General features: G+C 41.4%; 1 protein-coding gene across 1 annotated transcript; it reads left to right on the plus strand.

The window, feature by feature from the left end:
• The first annotated feature begins 18,882 nt into the window (after positions 1-18,882).
• Positions 18,883-21,236, plus strand: LOC133790880 (E3 ubiquitin-protein ligase ATL6-like). Its single transcript, XM_062228712.1, has 2 exons — positions 18,883-20,033; positions 20,656-21,236. The coding sequence occupies exon 1, from the start codon at positions 18,969-18,971 to the stop codon at positions 19,875-19,877; it is 909 nt and encodes a 302-aa protein (XP_062084696.1). The 5' UTR covers positions 18,883-18,968; the 3' UTR covers positions 19,878-20,033; positions 20,656-21,236.
• The last annotated feature ends 514 nt before the right edge of the window (positions 21,237-21,750 follow it).

Below are 21,750 nucleotides of genomic sequence, written 5' to 3' on the forward strand. Positions count from 1 at the left end.
CAATGGATTTGATAAAGTTGGTTATGACTGAATTCGACATGATACTGGGTATGGATTGGTTAGTGAAGTATGGGGCAACCATTGATTGCAGAAGGAAGATGGTCACCTTTGAGCCTGAAGGTGAGGATCCTTTTGTGTTTGTTGGTACTGTGCATGGACCCCACATACTTATAATATTTTTTTTTAGGGCTAGAGATATATTGCAAGGAGGTTGCATTGGGTTCTTAGCCAGTGTGGCTGACACCACCCAGGTCGTGCCAGTGAGACCGGAAGAGACTAGATTAGTTTGTGAATTCCTGGATGTGTTTCCAGAAGATTTGTCAGGGTTGCCACCACATAGAGAAATTGAGTTCGTGATAGAACTGGCACTAGGGATGGAGCCAGTGTATAGAGAACCTTACAGAATGGCCCCAGCCGAGTTAAAAGAATTGAAGGTACAATTGCAAGAGTTGTTGGATTTGGGTTTTATCAGACCTAGTTTCTCACCTTGGGGAGCACCAGTTCTATTTGTGAAGAAGAAGGATGGTTCTCTGAGGATGTGCATTCATTATAGAGAACTGAATAAGCTAACAATCAAGAACAAGTATCATTTGCCAAGGATAGATGATATGTTTGATCAGTTGCAAGGTAAAAAGGTATTCTCGAAGATCGACATTCGTTCTGGTTATCATCAGTTGAGGGTCAAGGAGGGAGACATACGGAAGACTGCTTTTCGCACCAGGTATGGGCATTATGAGTTCTTAGTCATGTCTTTTGGATTGACTAATGCCCCAGCTGCTTTTATGGATCTGATGAGAAGAGTATTTAAGGATTATCTGGAGCAGTTTGTGATCGTCTTCATCGATGATATTCTGGTTTACTCTCAGTCAGAGTCAGAACATGAACAACATTTGAGATTAGTTCTACAGAGACTGAGGGAGCATAGATTATTTGCAAAGTTCAAGAAATGTGAGTTTTGGTTATCTCAGGTATCTTTTCTTGGGAATATTGTCAGTAAGGAGGGGATTAAGGTAGATCCAGCAAAGATCGAGGCAGTCAGAGATTGGACAAGGCCAAAGAATGCTTCTGAGATTAGAAGTTTCCTTGGATTGGCAGGTTATTATAGGCGTTTCGTGGAAGGTTTCTCAAAGATTTCTACTTCATTGACTGAGCTGACACGCAAGAATCAGAAATTTGTGTGGTCAGACAAGTGTGAGAATAACTTCCAGGAACTAAAGCAAAGATTGATTACAGCTCCAGTTCTGAGTCTCCCAACAGATCAGGAGAAGTTTGTGATTTACGGTGATGCTTCACATCAAGGTTTGGGTTGTGTTCTAATGCAGTCAGGGAAGGTAATTGCTTATGCCTCACAGACTAGTCTGGTCTCTTCTGGTCTCACTGGCATGACCTGAGTGGTATCAACCACAATAGCTAAGAATCAAATGCAACCTCCTTGCAATAGGTCTCTAGCCCTCAAAATAGAAATCATAGGTATGCGAGGTCCATGCACAGTACCAACAAACACAAAAGGATCCTCACCTTTAGGCTCAAAGGTGACCATCTTCCTTCAACAATCTATGGTTGCCTCATACTTCATTAACTAGTCCATACCCAGAATCATGTCAAAGTTAGTCATAACTAACTCTATCAAATCCACGGACAACTCTTTGCCCTCCACTGCCACTGGCAAAGATCTGACCCATCTCCTAGATACCACTAACTCCCCAGTGGGTAACAAGGTCCCGAACCCCACAACATAATAATCACATGGTCTACAAAATCTATCAATAAGTCTACAAGCAACAAAAGAATGTGTAGCACCTGAATCAACCAAAACAATATAAGGGTTCCAGCACTAAGAAGCTGACATGTAACTACTGAGGGTGAAGCCTCAACTTCTTCTTGAGTCAATGCGAACACTCGAGCTAGGGTCGAGTTGTCCGCCTTTCTGGATTCTTCTTTTCTTGATTTTGGGCAATCTTTCTTGAAATGTCCCACTGCCCCACTTAAGAAGCAGGCCTTTGCCCTACACTCCCCTAAATGGCACCTCTTGCACCTTGGGCACTTTGGATAAGTCTTCCAGGCCTCACTGCCTCCCTGGCAACCAATTGTAATACCACGTGGTCGCCTGTCAGGGCGTGGAGTAGGGAATGTATCAGGAACCTTCCTCTTCTGATCATTGGGGCCTCCGCCACTACCTGAACCCACAAATGGAGGACATGTCCTCCTCAACTCTCTTCTGGCAGCGTTGTCATGCCAGATCTTTTTCTCTGCGCTCTCAGCTGTGATCTCCTTTTCAACCACCTGTGCATAAGTAGTAAGTCCAGCCATAGTGGTGATACGAACATCCTGGACTAATCTAGGCCTGGAGAAACCTCTCCCTTCTGATCCCATCAGCGGGCACCAGCTCCATGGAAAACTTTGCCAATCTATCAAACTTCAGAGCATACTCAGTCACTGATAGACTTCCCTGAAGTAATCTGATAAAATCTTCAGCCTTTGCAGCCCTGATGGCATCATTATAATACTTCTCATTGAACGAAGTCTGAAACTCCTCCCAACTCAGGGCGTTGGTGTTTCTGGTCTGGGATATAACTTCCCACCAAATTTGGGCATCCTCCCAAAACATCTATGTGGCACAGGCCACCCTCTCATTACCAGACACCCTCATGAAGTCAAGGATGGTGGTAATCATACTCATCCACTGCTATGCCTTAGCAGGATCTGCACTGCTCTCAAATACTGGAGGTTGTTGTTTCCTGAACCTTTCATAAAGAAGTTCCCATTTACTTCATACCTCTGGCAGCTGCTCAACTGTTGGCACTGCTATAGGTGATGCCTCTGGTAAAACGCTCCCTGCAGGAACTTGTTGTTGTCAAAGCAGATAGATTTCTTCTTCCTGCCTCAATACTCTGGCCTGTAAGTCATTAAACAACTACTACCCGTTATCAGGAGCTGGCTGTGGATTTTGACTCTGGTCATTCTCTTGACCATGTCTGTTATTCTGGCCTTGATCTTCCTGGCCAGCTGGTGAATCTGTCTATCTTGGAATCATTCTTATCAACTTAAACCTTGCTTCAATAGTCAATGCGGCCAGTTAGGTAGTGATAACTAAACCTCTTGCCGCCTCACGGTCCAAGATCAACAGATAATCACCCATATTCCATAATTATACAGATATACAAATGGATACATGATCATAGCATTTAGCATTTAACAAGTATCAGTTCATAATTCACAATGAACAATACTAATAAGCATGTTCTAGAAATATTAGTACTAATAAGCACGTTATTGCTTATGATGAAGTAGTCAAGGCCCAGCCTTATCAAAGTATCACATATAGACAGGTAAAGCATTTATACTTTATTTAAGCAGTTAAATATATAACCACATAGATAGTTACCAAACCATGAGTCGAGCTTGACTTCAGTGGCGAGTGTACATGCCCAACCAGTCTACAGGAACCCTAAACCTTGGCACGCTCTGATACCAAGTTGTAACGCCATGGTTACTCCAAGACTATTACTGTGAACTTTAAACCGTTCTTAACTCTCTAAACGAGTTATTAGGTTATAAACGTGCATCATGGTGTCATTAATAGGCTAAGGTGAAGAATCTCGATTAAAAGGAAATGATATATTTTATTTAAAACATAAAACTATACATGGGCCCATAAAAGCGTTTACAAGTTATTTACAATCCGAAATGGTCATTACAGTGTAAAAATTACAACCCGCCGACCTAAGCGGCAAAATATAGGGTTAACCCCTAGTTCCTCTGAGAAATACCTTGGTCGTGGTGGTCAAGTGGCCGCATATGTACACATCGCCACCTAAGCTCTCCACTCAAGGCTGGGTGAGCCTTTCTTTCCCTTTACCTGCACCACATAGCACCCGTAAGCCAAGGTTCAACAAGAAAACTCATTACTGCATGTATACAATATCAAATGATGATTATGATAATCATACTGGGCTTGTAGCCCAAATAAGATAAGTGATGATCAATAAAGATTCTGATAATCATGTTGGGGCTTGTAGCTCAATCAGATAATTGACTAATGAGTAAGTCACAAACTTAAACCAGATAAGTGACTATGGAGTCATGAACTTGAATGAGATAAGTGACCAATGAGTAAGTCATGAACTTGGGCTCTGCACCCATAGCCGTGTGACGATGCAGTCACCTGGGCCTTCTGGCCCGACTCTAAGTAACTAGCCTTTAGACTAGACAATCGCTTTTGTTTTCATCGAACTTAAGGTCGGCCAAGCATTTCATGCTTATGATGATAATGCTTATGTCGATAAAATATAATCTTTTTGACTTGCGTTAAACACGCTAATACCATTCTTGACTCATTGGTCAATTCCATACGACCAGTGCTTAGTACTACTGCCGAACTTGACTAATAAGTCACAGCTTCATAGTCAATACTGACACCATTGCCGATTCCTGACTCATAGGTGAGTGCCATACACATATAAGCAAAGCTGCTAAGCATTTGATATGCATTCCAGATATACAAATAGAGCTCTCAACATGTTACATCAATAACCATGCATGTCACATACTGGGTGCAGTTTTCTTACCTCTGGTTCGAGCGTGGAATAATAAAAGAACGACCCTTGAGAACGATCAGTCTTTTAGTTCCTTAGTGGTCACCTAGTCATAACCAAACATAACTCCCATCAACGAAAATGAGCAATAAAAGGTTCTCGAACCAAGACCTAGCCTACAAGACATCGAATCCTACTAAACCGGGTAGTAGGAACGATCATGTAACGCCCTGGATAGCCAGGACCGCTACACCGTGTACATATAAAAGTGCAAGACCTGCTAATCAAGTCATTAGTTTAAAAATGTGACACTAAACATATATGAGCTAAGGTTAAAAAGGTTTTGGTCTTAAAAGTTTCATTTAATATAATTAAACTATTATACACATGGGATCCCAAAAGAAACTGAGTTAAAAGTTGGTTTACAAACTTCCAAAAGTTACATAAACAACTGTTGGCCATACTAAGGCAAAATAGACAATCTCTGGGTCTCATGTCCCTGCCTAAACCTCAACCGTGGCGGCCGAGCAGCTGGTCATGTACATTTCGCCTGCTGAGCTCTCCAATCAAGGCTGATCCAACTTGTCTTTGCCCTTGCCTGCATCACGTAGCACCCGTGAGCCAAGGCCCAGCAAGAAAACATGTGCAACACAAACAGTAGAAGCAAATAACAAACTCACTAAACATGAACTCTCATCAAATAATCCACAATAGTCAATCAGCATATATTCAGAGTCATGGATGCAATCAAACACTTATAACATTTATATCACATAATAATCAAGACCGACAACTTAGGCCGCACCCTCTGTTTAACCCACTGACTCCGGCCTGCTTAAACCGAGCTCAGTGTATATTAAGCTGTCCTAGGCTACCAGTGGCCAAGTCGCGCCCTGTGCGCTAGTGTAACCCTTGGCACCCTTAGGCTGTTGGTTCACTAATTAGCTTGCATGGCATAATACCATCTTTTCAAGCATTTACATTAGGGAACCCTTAGTCCCGTCACATATATTCAACCAGGTGCAGTTTTCTTACCTTTAATCTTTACGGTTCTCGGACTACGAGTGACACTCCTCAAGCACGATCCGTTCCCGAGCCTAAGCTTTTATCACCTAGTCACAACCAAGGTATAGGGTTCCATTAATATTTAAATTAGGGTTTCTGGTTACAAAACTAACTCCCGAGAATCCAAATTCCACCAAGCATGGTGGTGAAATTGATCCCGAGCATACTAGACCACATTTCCATGCCTAAAATCCCCAAAAGTTCAAGTACACAACCAAGGGCTGCGGCCCTTGAAGCTTAGTCGCTGCCCTAGCCTCAAAACAGAACCAAGGCCACACTGGGCAAAGACACGCGCCGCGGCCCTTGCTTTGGGCGCCGCAGCGCCCACCCTTGGCCGAGCCTCCTTGGCTTTTCTTCATCCTAGGGCCGCAGCGCTCTAAAACAGAGCCACGACCCTTCCCTTCATGCTCAGAAAACCCACCATTTCAAAGCTCAAAACCTCAGCCAAAACCACCCCTAAGCTCCCTACTTCAACACCCAACGAAACCAAAACTCTTAGACTAACTTTAGCCACACAACTCAACAGAAAATTCAACCTAATACTCATAAAATCACACTCTCAATCACTGAAACTTTAAGAACATAACCACTCAAACTAACCAGTCAAAAACCCAAACTCAGATCACCAATTCATAAATTTAAGCTTACCTTGTTAATGAAATCCTTCCTCTAACCAAAACCCAGCTGATTGTCACTACTTATCCAGCTCAAGTTCCACCCTAAACATCAATTGGACATTGACCTCAACAACTAGCTGAAAACTCAAGGTTAAACTTCATAAAACACAGGGTTTAAATCCTTACCTTAACCTTGATTTGATTCCCTTAAATAAGTCTTGAGCTAAGCCTCAGAAATCCAGCTCAATTCTCAGAAATTCCCAGCTTGTTCCCTTAAGATTTCAGTGTTCCTTTTTCCTTGTTTTTCCTTGAGAGAGAGAATAAGAGAAGAGTTGAAGGAGAGAGTTTAATTCAGTTTATTTTCTTCTAAGGGTTTCTTTGAATTTGTCTTACTTGTTAAGTCAATCCCAAGGCTCGGGGTGCCGGAAACGTCCCCGAGGGCAAAACGGTAAATTCCCCCAATATTCCCGCCTAGACTTCCTAACCTCAAATATATCTCCATATATTTATTTTTCATAACCCGATAGTCTAAATAGTTACCAGATACCTAAAATACCCCTGATTTATCCAAAGTCAACTGTTAAGCCCCATTGCGACTTTTCCCCCGCTAACTAGCTCTAGGATCGCCACGAGTCGTGCCCTGCTACCTACCCACATAATAATGTGGTTCTCACAATGCCATATATATATCATATTAACACCAACACAATTATACAAACATTATTAATCATATAATTATGCATTTAATACAATAAAATCATTCAAATCACATTAACCCAATTATGCCCTCCCAACACACTAATTAAGGCCCTTAAACCTTATTAGAGAATTTGGGGTCGTTACAACCATCCCTTCCTAATGAGAATTTTGTCCTCGAAATAACCTGAATAGTTCGGGATATTGATCCCGCATCGCTGTCTCCAACTCCCAGGTCGCTTCTTCGACCTTGTTATTCCTCCACAATACTTTCACTAACGGAATTGTCTTATTCTGTAAGACTTTGTCCTTCCGATCCAAAATCTGAACTGGTCGCTTCTCATAGGACAAGTCTGGCTGCAACTCTAAGTCCTCATACTTCAACACATGTGTTGTATCAGAAACATACTTCCACAACATGGAGACATGGAACACATTATGAATCCCTGATGGCGACGGTGGCAAGGCCAGTCTATAAGCCACCTGTCCAATCCTCTCTAGGATCTCAAAAGGTCCAACAAACTGAGGGCTCAACTTGCCCTTCACTCCAAACCTCCTCACTCCTCTCAGTGGTGAAACTCGCAGAAACACGTGGTCCCCAACCTGGAACTCCACGTTCCTACGCTTAGGATCAGCGTAGCTTTTCTGTCTACTCTGCGAAGCAAGCATCCTTGCTCGAATCTTTTCAATAGCCTCGTTGGTCTTCTGAACCATCTTTGGCCCTAAGTACCTTCTCTCACCCATCTCATCCCAATGTATGGGTGATCTACATTTCCTCCCGTATAACATCTCATAAGGATCTACTCCAATCGTGGACTGATAGTTGTTGTTATACGAGAATTCAATCAATGGTAAATACTTACTCCAAGACCCCTCAAAATCAATTACACATGTCCTCCAATACTTGAATCGTCCTCTCAGACTGTCCATCAGTCTGAGGATGAAAAGCTGTGCTAAACTTCAGCTGAGTCCCCATGGCTCTCTGCAGAGCTCTCCAAAACTTGGAGGTAAAGATAGGGTCTCGATCAGATACAATAGACATTGGAACCCCATGGAGACGAACTATCTCCCTCACATACATCTCTGCATACTGTTCCACTGTATAAGTCGACCTCACTGGTAGAAAATGAGCTGACTTGGTGTATCTGTCCACTATCACCCACACCGAGTCATGAAGTCCAATTGTCCTGGGTAATCGTCCCACGAAATCCATCGTAATATCCTCCCACTTCCACTCTGGGATACCCAAAGGCTGAAGCAATCCCGCTGGTCGCTGATGCTCAGCCTTAACTTGCTGACATGTCAAACACCTAGACACATACTCTACCACATCCTTCTTCATCCCGGGCCACCAATATAATGTCCGTAGATCCTGATACATCTTCGTGGTACCCGGATGAAGTGAGTATGGCGTGGTGTGAGACTCATCCAGTATCTCTCGTCTGATCCCCTCATCTACCGGGACACAAATCCGTCCCTAATACCGAAGCAAACCTGTCTCGGAAACTGAACAATCCTTAGCTGTCCCCACTAAGGTATGCTGCCTAACTTCCTGCAACTGTGCATCTACCAACTAACCCTCCTTGACCCGCTCTAACAGGGTCGACTGCAAAGTGATATTGACTAACTAGCCTACCACCAATTCTATACTTGCCCTAGCCATCTCATAAGCTAATTCCCTTGAAATCTGGGTGGAACTATACAACTTCCCTAGGCCCCTCCAAGACTCATATTCAGTAACAGTCATATTGCCATACACGAGACTCACGAACTCATTAACCTTTGCTGCTCTGACAGCAACGTTGTAGTACTTCTGACTAAACAAATCTCTGAAACCTTCCCAACTCAAAGTGGTAACATCCCTGGTCTGCGATGCCACTTCCCACCAGATGCGGGCATCCTCTCTCAACATATAAGTGGCACAGGCCACTCTATCATGCCCCTTTACTCTCATAAAATCCAGAATGGTGGTGATCATAGTTAGCCATTGCTCAGCTTTCAACGGATCCGGTCCACCCTCAAAGATTGGGGGTTGCTATTTTCTGAACCGCTCATACAATGACTCCCATTTGTTACCAACCTCCCCAGACTGCACAACCAGTACCACTACAGGTGGTACTATAGGGGCAGCACTCCCTGATGGAGCGTGCTGTCGTAGAATACGGATATGCTCGTCTTGACTCTGTAATCGAGCCTGCATTTCTGCCATTAACTGCTGCCAGTTCTCAGGGACTGGCGGAGGATTCTGGCCCTGATCATCACTCCCGGCCCTAGACCTAGTGCCGGCTAGTCGTGTAGATTTTCTTGGACGTATAGTTATCCAAGTCAATTTGCAAATAACGACTCGGCAGTCAGACCATGATGATAGGGTAAAGACTTCTCCAAGATCCACCAATAGAACATAACCAATCACAAACAATCAGCACATCCGCTCGGGCATACGGCCAGCCCCTTAAGCACACGGCATAGCCCAAACCTTATCCCTCTGAACACATTGTTTAAATCTCTCAATAATATTATTACTTTCCTAAATGTCTTTCTTTGGGGAAAATTGACTCCTCTCCTCAAAAAATTACTTTCGCTGAATAGTGCATATATATTCTTTATTTTTCATTCATTTTCTGTTTGGTTTACTCCAGGGACTCATCACTGTTAGTCATGCTCAAAGCCGAGCAGTAGACTATAAGGAACTGGTCAAGGTCTTGAATGTTCAATTGGTGGAAGCCCATGCAAAGATTAAAAGTCTGAGCAAATCTGAAGAAGATCTTCAATCTAAGGCCGAGCAGGCAGAGAAGACCATTGCTGAGCAAGATGGATCTCTAAGGGAATTGGCTGATGAGAATAAGAAACAAATCCAAATCAACAAGATGTTGACTGACCAGCTAGAAAAAATGACTCGTGAGAATGAGGAGCTAAAACAAGACAAAGAAGTTGATCTGGCTTGTTATGAAGAAATCTGCTTCAACTGCTTCTATCGGATTGGGAAGTTAAACAAGCCTCTCAACCTCGACTTTCTCTCTGAAGAAACCAAGGCCGAAGAACTCCCCAACTATGAAGCCAAGGCCACTGAGGAGGCAGCTCTTCCAGCTGGCATTGTGCCTGCCTCTCCTGCTCTATCACTCTGACCAGAAAAGGTCATGGATATCGATAATGGTGCTGACTAGCCATGGACTAGTTTACCCGACCAGTAGACATTCTTAGCCGATCTGAGAGCTTCCTATCCAACAACAAAGTTTCCTACTCGATCAGTGATACATGCTCAGCTGACCAGGGAAGTTGTATCTGCTCTCCCGACCAGGAAAACTTTGCACCTGACCAACTAAACTTTGTACTTGACCAGTAGTTTACTCTTTTTTCTTATACTCTTGTGAAGGCAATTGCTACTTAGCAACTTTGATATTTTTCTCGTACAGCCGAGCTGTTGGCATTTATACTTTACTTTTCTTTGCTGACTTGAAACATTCTAAGTCTTTTTAGACTTAAAAAGTTATAAGTTTTTTGTGAATAGTAAAGTCACTCTGATGTATGCCTTATATTTTCGCATGAGTACTTAGTTTTCTAACTTAGAAATTCTAGAAATTTCATATGTCCCTACTAAGTATACTTTCTCACACTCTTATTGTTCTAACATTTTATGAGCATAATGTTTATTGTCACACGAATATTTGCTTTTAACTTGAAATGTTGAAAAATTCCAAGTTACTTAAGCTTTGTGAAACAAGTTAGCTTAATGGCCTTTTATTTACTTCGAAAATTTACAATTCAGCCTAAAAACAGATATCTTAACTCGTGCTCTTATTGCCTAGGTTAAATTATATACCAGTATAACCCATGTGCCCCCCAAGTGATCGAGGGTTGAAAGATCATTGCTCACTTGCTACTTGACCAAATTTGTTCGAGCAGTTAATTACTCGTGAAACACATAGAATATATGGAAAATATTCGAGCAGTTGAACACTGCTTGAACGTACCGAGCAGTTGAACATTATCCGGTTTTACCGACTAGTTGAACACTGTTCGAATATATTGACCACGATGCGCGTAGTCTCTTTTATTATTCATAAATTAAAAAAAGGACAAAACGTGTCTAATAACAAGTCTTAAACAACAAAAATTGTTCAAAAAATAAATGACTAGTTAGCAAATAACCAGCTCATAAACCAAACTTAAATAACAAGTTAAGCAATTTGAAATTAAGCTACCACTCTGAAAGCAGTATTTAGAGATAATATATCCAAAGACGCTTGCCATTCCAGTGGTTCCTGATCAAGCTCTATTCACCCATTCTCATCCTAGCACTCCAGCTCATGTCGAAGTGTCTGGGCATACCTCTCCCTTTTCTTTGTTACTATCCCCAGCCAAGCGTGGACCTCCACATATAGTGTCTAAGGTAAAGTCCACAGGCCCGGGTTGCAGGGGTGGAGATCACTGTCATTTGAACCCAGGATTGTTGCTGCCTCTTTCTCCTTGGGGTTTCTCTACCCGATACTTTTTCAACTTTCCAGACCGGAGAAGAAATTCTATCTCATCCTTGAGGTGACTGCATTCATTCATGTCGTGACCATAATCTCCATGGAAATGAAAAAACTTATTCATGTCTCTGTTACTCATCTCTTTCCTGATGGGTGGAGGTTTCTTGTAAGGAACCTCTTGCTGAGAGATATATTTCCGCCCGGCTTGCTGAGAGAGTGGTATAATTAGTAAACTGAGGCTCATACTTAGTTGGCTTTTCATTTAAACTCAACTTAGCCTTCTTTTCTTCATGGCGGTCAGACCCGTTATTCCGACGTTTCTTTCTACCATTCTGACCATTTCCACCATTCTTAGGAGGTTCAGCCGATCCGCCCGGATTGTTTATGCCATTCTCCTCTTTCTCGATTGCATCATCCAATTTCATATACTTGTCTGCTCGGTCAAGAAATTGTTGAAGTGTTGAAATTGGATTTCTATGAATACTATCCCACAAAGGGCTTCGATAAGTTATTCTATAGGATATGGCAACCATCTTCCCCTTATCTCCGACAGCAGTTGCTCGGTTGGCTTCTCTCATAAACCTCTGTATATAATTCTTTAGAGATTCATCCTTTCCTTGTTTGATATCTGCCAAGTGGTTGGCATAAACTGGTGGAGTTTGAGCAAGACTGAATTGTCTACAAAACTCCTTCTCGAATGCTTTCTAAAAGGTAATGGAATTCGACTTAAACATCCAATACCACTCCTAGGCAGTATCTGACAATGTAGTCGGGAAAACTCTACACTGATAATCATCACTTACCCCGAGCAGCTCCATCTGGTCCTCGAATTTCCCAACATGTCTGATGGGATCTGCTTTTCTGTATATACTGGCAGTACTGGTGCTTTATATTTTTCCAGCGGCTGGGCTGCTGTAATCTGAGCACAAAATGAACTGCCACTCCTGTGGTCTACAACATCCATTCCGGAAGGTCATTTTGAAAAGCCCTGTATCGCAGCTGTTAGCGCGTCAAGCTGGGCTTGGATGGATGGTGCAACCGATGAGGCTCCAAGGTTTTGACCTCCTAGTCGGGCATTGCCATCTGGAGCACAGGCGTCAAGTATTTCTATTTGACTGACAGGGCGGGTCAGATCTTGCCCTTCGACCAGGATGGTCTTCCTCTTGTTGGTGATAACGTCCCTTAGATCCTTCCTGGAAGCATGTTCCCCTACCCAGTCAAACACGGTGCTCTTAGATTTTTCAAAAGGCATGCTGTGCGGGACTTGCTCTCTCCCACTACGCTGCTGGCCGGGATGTATTGGTGGCTTTTCGGTATGACCCAGGCAGTCTTTTCCTCCTTGCTGGTCAGTGCCTTCCTTTTATTTTTCTTTTGACTGGTCGGTCTGATGACTGTCCCCCTCGTCTCGACCATGTCCATCTTTGTAGCTATGAGTTTTTTTTTATCTCGAGGAGCTTTGGTTTACTATCTAATTGGTAACTCTCTGATCGGGAGGTTTCCGACCGGTGACTTCTGGAAGGGGTCTTAGAGTTCTCCCTTTGTGTTGACGCAGTTCTAGAGCGAACCCCATCATCCTCCCGACCAGGGGGTACTCCTACTTCTGTCCGGTCCTCGAGAATTTGCTCTGCCAGCGGTCCTCCGACCAACATTATCATTCCTTGCTCCCTAGGTGGCTGCTCCTCACGCTGCGGTCTGGGCATTGGCTTGGGTCAATTGGGTAGCCGATTCTAGAGCAATTGCTGCTTCACGATGTCTCCGGTCAACTTCCTCCTGTCGTTGTCTGATCTCTTCGCTTCTAGCCTCCATATCGCGCCTTTGCTGTTCTAACGCAGCTCTCTACCTAGCCATCTCTTCAGCGAAAGACTCCTGCCGAGCATTAAATTGCATCATCTCCTCCTGGAAAGCCCCCATGGCTTGCTGGAGTTGTTCGACCTCTGGAGTTGTCTCCTCGAGAAAGACCCTGGGCTCAATCTCAGGGTCCTGAGTTCCATGACCTTCTGATCTAGCAGGCTCTTTTGATGTACCTAGCTTTTTGGACACTATACTGGTATTCTTGGGTGCCATAATGGTAGGATAGCAGTGTATTTCTTCTATTCAGACTCTCAATGAAAGCACCAAAAATGTTGACCACGATTTTGGCCAACTGCAAGTAGACGCAAAAACAACAATACCCTTGAATAGAAAGTAAATAACACAAGTACTTTTTATGGTTCATCCCCAATTTGTTGGTAATAGCCTAATCCACTTAGACTTGTGATATATGTAGCCTATACTCAAGATCAGATGAACCTTAGTCAATTGAGTTTCTTAAGTGTAAAAAGAAAAATACAGAGTTTCTCTCTCTAGAGAATACAAGCTTTCTCTCTCTAAGCTCTCTCAGAAAATGCCCCAAGAATCCCCCAAGTAACGGTCCCAAAGTCTCAAAACTAGAGAGTTCTTTCAGTCTCAAAAGATCAGATCCCCCTAAATGATGCCATGAGCCATTTATTTATAGGCCCATGGATCGTACATCAGAAATATCCTTTTGACGGGGTCCTTGGTTCTTCCAACCAACTTTAATTAATAAAATATAAATAACTTCAAATTACAACAATATAGCTATTATTCTGGGATATCTGAGAGATTCCCGCGACAGTTGCGAATGATTTGAGTTGAAGTTGTTACTGAGGCTTTACTGAAGAGTCACTAGACGGCAACTTCTCATATTCTGATTTGTTGACCGACCAAATCCATCCCCAAAGTGACTGGTCTACCAAGACAATTCACCAGTTGGCCAAACCACACTACTGGTTGGCATGGGCAAACACACCACCAGTCAGCATAGACAAGCACACCTCTGGTCGACATAGGCAAAGCACACCACTGGTCGGGCATGGCACACCACTGATCGGGCATGGCACACCACCGGTCGAGCATGGCACACTTCTGGTCAAGCATGACACACTTCTGGTTGGGCATGACACACTTCTGGTCGGGCATGGCAAATCACACCACTAGTTAGGCATGGCACACCACCGGTCGGCTAAACTTATTCCTGACCAATAATATCACAACTCCTCAGGTAAATTCTCAACCTTTTCACCTCTTTAAATAACACTATTAATGTGTCATTTATTGAGCATGCCCTGTAGAGTCCAAGAACTTTACTTAGCTAAGATAGATAATAGTATGATAGTATTTATAGCATTATCTTTGTAACTGTGGATTTTTGGTTCAAACCGGGAATTATTTGGACACTCATAGTAGTACTTATAGATTTTCTAAGTTTAATCTATAGTTTAAGAATATTAAGTATAACCTAAGGTTTGATTAATGTGACTGATATTAAGGATTATATTTATTATATTATAAGGTTTAGACATCAACCAATAGGATTTTAAGCACATGTTATGAATGGTGATTAAGGATTAAGTATTTTTTAGGATTAAATTTAATAAGGAGTAAAGTTTGAATGTTATAGGGTCAGTCAGCAGCTTTGAATACGTTGAGGGTTTAGTCAAGGCTGTTTACTCCATTCAAACTTAGCTAAAAATGTGTAATTTCGTGTTTAATTATTCAGCGTGTGCCGATATATCGCAGCTATAGGGGGCGATATATCGCAGTACGTAGATACGGAAAACACGAGACGATGCACGGTCGCCTCGGGCATACTAGCTCAGGCGATATATCGCCTACAGGGGGCGATATATCGCCTCCTCCAGTATGTTTTCAAACGTTTTTGAATTCATTTCCTTTCAGCCATTCAAACTCCTTCAACAGTCCAGCATCTTTTGAACGAGTCTTCAGCCTCTGCTGAATGATTATTCAAATGATTTTCACCTAAAAAGCCATTATTTTTATTCAAGTAAAATCAAGATACTTTCAATCCCAAACTCTATAAATAGGACCTAGTACCCAGCCATTTCTTCACCTTTTACTCTAAGTTCAGAAGCTGCTAGTGCTAAGTGAGTGTGAGAGTGTAAACACCTGGTTTGGGAAAATCATAAGCTTAAACATCATAAGCTTATCAAACACTTTGGGAAGTGAGGTTCGTTAGTATTTCGGTTGTGGTTAGATTGATCTTGCAAGTCTTTGAGGTAAACCCGAAACTCTAGTTCATTTGATTTATGTTTCCCTTCTCTTAGTCTTCTACTCAGTTTCCTAACCTCATTCTTATTTTGGTTAGGAATCCAAGTTCTTAAGCACATAAGTTGTGGTAAGCATAATTCTCAATGGTTTAGTCTTCCTATTCATTTTCATTTCTTCTTCTTCTTAAGACTCACTCTTTCTCATATGGTTTTAGGAGTGTTCCAAAAGTCCCAACTCAGTCCATTATATCCCGGTAACTTTGGTAAGGAAAATAGGCTAGAATCTATATGTTTATGTTTATGTTTATGTTTATGTTTATGTTTATGTTATCTTATGTGTTATGTTATGATATGTCTTTACGTTATTATGAAATTGATGTGTATGAATATGTGTTAGATTTTTCCTTGCTGGGCATTAGGCTCATTCCTTTCTGTTTATGTGCAGGAAATAAGCTTTAAAGGCAGAAAGATTCGTGACGCTTAGAGGATGTGTATCGATGGTGAATGGAGTCAAGGAGCCGAGCGTTATTCGATTCGAGGATGTAGTCTTGTTTATGTTTTTTATGGTTTTAAATGTATTTTCCGCATTTTCTATGTAACTCTTTTCACTTAAGTTATTTTTGTTTTAAAGACAATGGGTACCCAGATCCTACTTAATTTTATGAAAGTAACCTTTGTTTCTACAAGTTTATAATAAATTATGGTATTTTCGCAAATGTATGTTTTAGTAAGAATTTGTATGTATAGTTCGATAATGGTCCAAGAGTCTAGATTAGTGGGTCATTACATGCCCTGCCACTTGTCCATCCAATTTCCACGTCATTGGACGAGGTTTTGGGGATAACACCTATAATTCCCGATAATGTATTAATCATCAAATTACCCCGAGACTCACCCCGATCCCGGAAAATAACCCCGTTATGAACAAATCGCTAACTTGTATTCAACGATCGTCTAACAAATCAACATTATAATGTGGCCTCATCAATAATCACCAACATGCATGAAAATAGACAAATATGCCCTCAACATGCCAAATTACTAAAATGCCCTTATAATGAAAAATGGACCCAAGTGCATGCATTTATCATCACATAATAATATAATTCACATAAACATGCATATAATCATATAATGGCATAATAAATCAATTATGGCCCTCCTAAACCAACCATTAAACCTCATTAGGGATTTTGGGGCATTACACATGTGGTTCCTATCACGGCTACCACTCCGAGAAGGTCTTTGAGGTGCTCGTTCCCCCATCCGGTTCCCATTAGGAGCTGGCTGGGGTGCCTCTCGAACCAGAGATGGGTGCCTAATTGGTGACAGAGGATGCCTTATTGGCGATGGCGGGGGCCTTCCATTGTTGGGCCTGGAAGGTCCAGAATTTGCTCAGATTGGCTCCCGGTTATTCCTGACAGGCTTAGAGTTATTATTCCGAGCTACTGAGGGAGCTCGGTTATTCCCCGTTCCAGCAGTTACATTTATCGTAGGGTTTCCACTAGTATCATTTTGAGTGTTTCTCCCAAGGCGACAGTTGCCTGTATTTTCCCTAGGCCTCAGCTGAGCTTGTTGGGCCCTTTGCTCGGCCATTCTGGCGGTCGTACACCCGCGGGGATGCCCTCTGGTCCTCCGAGGATGTGGCTGTGCTTCAGCGGCTTGCCTAGCCAATTCCTCGTTACACCGTGTGGCTTTGGCCAGCTGTTCGCGCAGTCTGCGATTCTCTAATTCTACAATGGGCACGTATCTTTCAAGATTATAGTATAAATCCTCGTCGGGCGTGGGGATTGGAACAAGTGGCCCCCTGGAGTCGAACAATGCACTTCCTTCATCCGGGCCCTGATCTGCCATAGGCTGCTTCCTAGGCCTTCACAGGGTAGTTCTCAGCCTGAGGAGTTCGTTCATCAGGGATTTGTGGCAATGGTCGCCCACCAGTTCTAGGATTGTTCATAGCGACCACTGATGTTGTGCAGGAGGTTTATGATTAAACAATGCAGAAATTTGTTTAATGCTCTCAATGAAAGCACCAAACTGTTGACGTCGTTTTTTTGTCAACTTAGATATGAAGAGCACTAAACAATGTTGTAGAAAAAAAAAAGAATTCACAAGCTTTTTACGTGGTTCTGCAGTTAAAATCTACCTAGTCCGCGAATCAATATTATTTATCTTAATACTCTCTTAAAGCTTTTTCATAAAGCAATTTGACAGAGTATTCTCTAGTACAATTTGTGCGTGACTACAAATGAAATTCCCCAGGCTATTTATAGACCGGGTTGACAGAATATCTTCCCCTTATTTCGAGAAGTTACAATCAATCATTTAAATTTGAAATAAATACAAATAAATGCATTAATTACATAATATCTCATGATATTATGGATTAAATTATCTGATAATAACAAATTCCTAAGGAATAGAGATTTCCTAACAGTTGTCACGTACATAACGCGTCACTAAGCTCGATTGTAAGGCTGATGTGCTTTTCGAGACTGATCCAGACTTCGAGCTCGTCATTCTAGTCAACCCCCTTCTCATCTAGGGACATTGCCGACCTCACTCTTCGGAGAAGATCAGTGCCTTCGAGCCTGCAACTTAAGCTCGAACAGTGTCACTCATACTCAAGTGTTAATAACTGACCAGGCCTGGAATCATGTCAATTTATACAAGTGTATAGCCAACACTTGTTATTTACGAGCTTAACCATTTCAAGCCTACATTTCGAGGCTATTTATTTATTCTCGAGATTTGGGTGTAACATATTTATTGGCAAATATTCTAATTAATGATCAACATTATTTGTAACCCGATTTTGTATATCCCAACTGATTGAGAGAATATCTCAATTTGTGGCACAAACTCTGATGGAATGTCTCACCCTATAAATATAGGGTACCTGTCCCCAAGCTCACTGCTTATTCTGTGTCTTTTAGTAACTCTATCTAAAAGAGTTAGTGAGAGCTTGGAAGCTCGTGTACTCATTCTAATTTCTCTTCTTTTCTTTTGTAGATCTAAAGCTTATAGATCGAGATTATCAATAGCAATGGCTGGAGGTACACATATTCGGTCATATTAATTTATATATAACAATCTGTTTATTTTGCATTATGATTGTTATGCATCTAGATTAACATTAAATCTAACAATTCATTCTTTCGTAATAGATCAACTAGAGATAATTCTCATTTCTTCTCTTAGCATCTCGACCAAGCAAGCATAATCTTTAACAAGGTGGTTCTTGCATATGTTACCGAAATGGGTGTCTCAATCATCTTGCCTCCAAGTTTTACTATTTTTTATTTTGACTACTAATGTACTCGGAAGAGTAAGAACTCAAGGAAACCATCCCCACGGACCGCGTTGGTCACATCGCCCACCATACACGACTATTCTCTCTAGTCTCTTATATATTTCATTATTATAAGCCACTTGCTTTACATACATTTTATATTTGCTTTCCTTAATTTTCTCAGCCCCAAGCCTAAATATCCATCTCCAACTTTACTACCTAACACTATGACCTACTCAATTAAAATTCTTCCTTTTGTGTCACTTTTATTGCCAGCGGAGTTACCCTACGTCGGAGCTCAGCCACCGGGAAATTCCCAAAATGACCCGTCTGCGATTAAGCAATTCAATACATCGTTGTCAGTCTTCCTCGGGGTCTTCATGTCCGTGTTCTTCTTTATAGGATTCTTCGCCGCCATCTACACTGTATACTGCTCCAATGCGCAGGGAGCAGAGAACAGTGTCAGACTCGGAGCTGCAACTGGAAGATCTAGTAGGAGGAATGCGCGTGGACTCGATGCGGCGGTGCTTGAGACGTTCCCGACACTTGATTATTCTGCGGTGATAGGACTCAAGATCGGGAAAGGGGCGCTGGAGTGTGCCGTGTGTTTGTGCGAGTTCAAAGACGACGAAACGCTGCGTTTAATCCCCAAGTGCGATCACGTTTTCCACCCCGAGTGTGTTGATATGTGGCTCGAGTCACACACCACTTGCCCCGTTTGCAGAGCTAATCTAGTACCCGAACCCGACGAGTCCCTCCACAGATTAGAGCTCCTCACCGAGATAGACATCGAATCCCAAAACGGTGCCGCTGTAGTGGAACCGGCGGTTGAAGAAGGAACCATAGAGGAACAACTTCCGACGTCAGTGCCCGTTATGGAACCAGAAGTTTCAAATTTGAAAGAGACTTTAAATCGTAACCGTCCACATGAATCTCAATCAAGCAGGAGGCGTAGATTTTTTGGGCGGTCTCAGTCGTTGCTCCAACCGGGAGATAACACAGAGCGATTCACTCTGAGGTTACCGACCGATGTGAGAAAAAAGATAATGCATCGTCAATTGGAACGGGCCACGAGTCTACTGGTGTTGCCTAGAGCAAATAGTTCGAGGAGTGGCAGAGGTGGGCGGTTCGGTTGACGGTTGGACTGGTTGACTAAGTCGGACCGGTGGAATTTCTCGTTGAGTTTTTCTAGTAGAATGTCTTCCATTAAATTGCCAAAGCTAGAGAAAAATGATGGTGAAGGGACCTCATTGGATCCGGATGTGCCACGAAGCATGTCGGTCCGGGCCACGGTTTGATTTTACTCCTGTACTTTTATTTCTGCACACTGATATTTATACCTTCAAAGGCTAATGTATATATTCACATACTTTCTTTGATTCTTAATTTAATATTGCTTTCATTTTTATATACATAATTCATAATATGACTGTTTCACTGTTTAATTTCAATTAAAATATTACAAGCTTCCGTGGGCCCTATTTTTAATTTATTTTTATTTTTGAAAGTATTATTTTAACGTCTTTGGGTTGACCTTTTTTTACCTTTATCCTACCTTTTTATCATTTTTATTGTCCAAATTAAGTACTCTAATTAATTAATAATTATTAAAAAAATGTTATATGGTTAGTCGTTGTTAATTAGTAAACTGTAATAATGGGTGACACTGTAATAAATAAAAAATATAAAATTTATTGCAAATTAAATTTGTGTCAAATTTAGCATAATTTTTATGAATACAATTGGATTGGTTTTTAGAGATGCTCTAATATAATTTTTTGAGAAATTTACGTGCATCACTAAAATTTAAGAAAAAATTACATTTATACTAAAGTACGGTTTTTTTTTCTTTTTTACGGTTCAAAGTTTTTTTATACATACTTATATGACGTCTTCATTTTCTTCGATGAGGAGGCATCAAACTCTGCTAACCAGGGAACTAGCCTTCGCGTAGCTTAGACCTTCCGCCTATGTCCCTCCACTCCTCTGCCGAAGAAGAAAGTCATATATCGAGAAAAATATTGGAGCTTTGCCAGCGGCCATTGGAGAGGTGCTTTGGAGTTGGAAATGGTGGTGATGAGCTTCTATGGCATATGGGCTTCAAGCCTTACGCTTCAGGAGACTATTCCATAGTTGTGGTTCAAGCCAATTCATCTCTTTGAAGATCAAGGACAGGTATTCGTCGTTGTAGTTGATTGAAATAGTAGTGGTCTGAACGTCCAAATAGGGGAGGTGTCCATTTAGAAAAGCTTTACTTGTGATGTATAATTTCAGCTAAGTTTAATTTAAAGTAAAAATGAATTTAATAATATTTGGTTGTTGGTTGTGTTGATTGATTTGGTCTGAGAATCGTAGAGGATTTTTTGCTATTTTGTTTATTATTGTGATTGGGTTTGTAAAGTGGTTTAGGCGATTTTTTTTTGCTAAGGGGTTTGATTTGTATGGAGTTGGATTTATTATATTTTGAAATAGCATGGATCAACTTCTTCGTTCGATTCCCATATAGTGCTTGGGAGTTAATAATTTATTTATGTATGTTGATGGTGTTTTTTAGTTTTGAGTAATATTTTAAGTTTTATGATATGCATGTATAGTATTCGATGAAAAATCTATACGGGACTGTTGTGTTAGTGAATTTAAATAATTCATTTACTGATTTATTGAGTGGGGGGTAGTATGGTATTATTTGTGTGTGTATTTTGTGAAGGTCAAATGATCGTATAAGAAACAATAGAGGCTAACATCAATATTTGGGAATGATAAAACTAGTTTATCTTTTACTACTTGCTTATCAAGCTTTTGATCATTGAAATATATATATAGTTGTTGTAAGGTTGTTGTCGTGTTGCATTTAAGTTATTTTTTTTATATTTTATTGCAGTGTGTTGCTTTTTTAAAATGTAATGAGTTGCATTGTGTTGTTGTGGGGTTGTTTTTGTGTTGTTTAACTTTTATGTATAGTTGTTTTCACATTGATTTTTAGTTGTTTTAAGTTTATATATAGTTTTT

The sequence above is a fragment of the Humulus lupulus genome, chromosome 7 (genome assembly GCF_963169125.1).
Source record: "Humulus lupulus chromosome 7, drHumLupu1.1, whole genome shotgun sequence".
NCBI classification, from domain to species: Eukaryota; Viridiplantae; Streptophyta; class Magnoliopsida; order Rosales; family Cannabaceae; genus Humulus; species Humulus lupulus.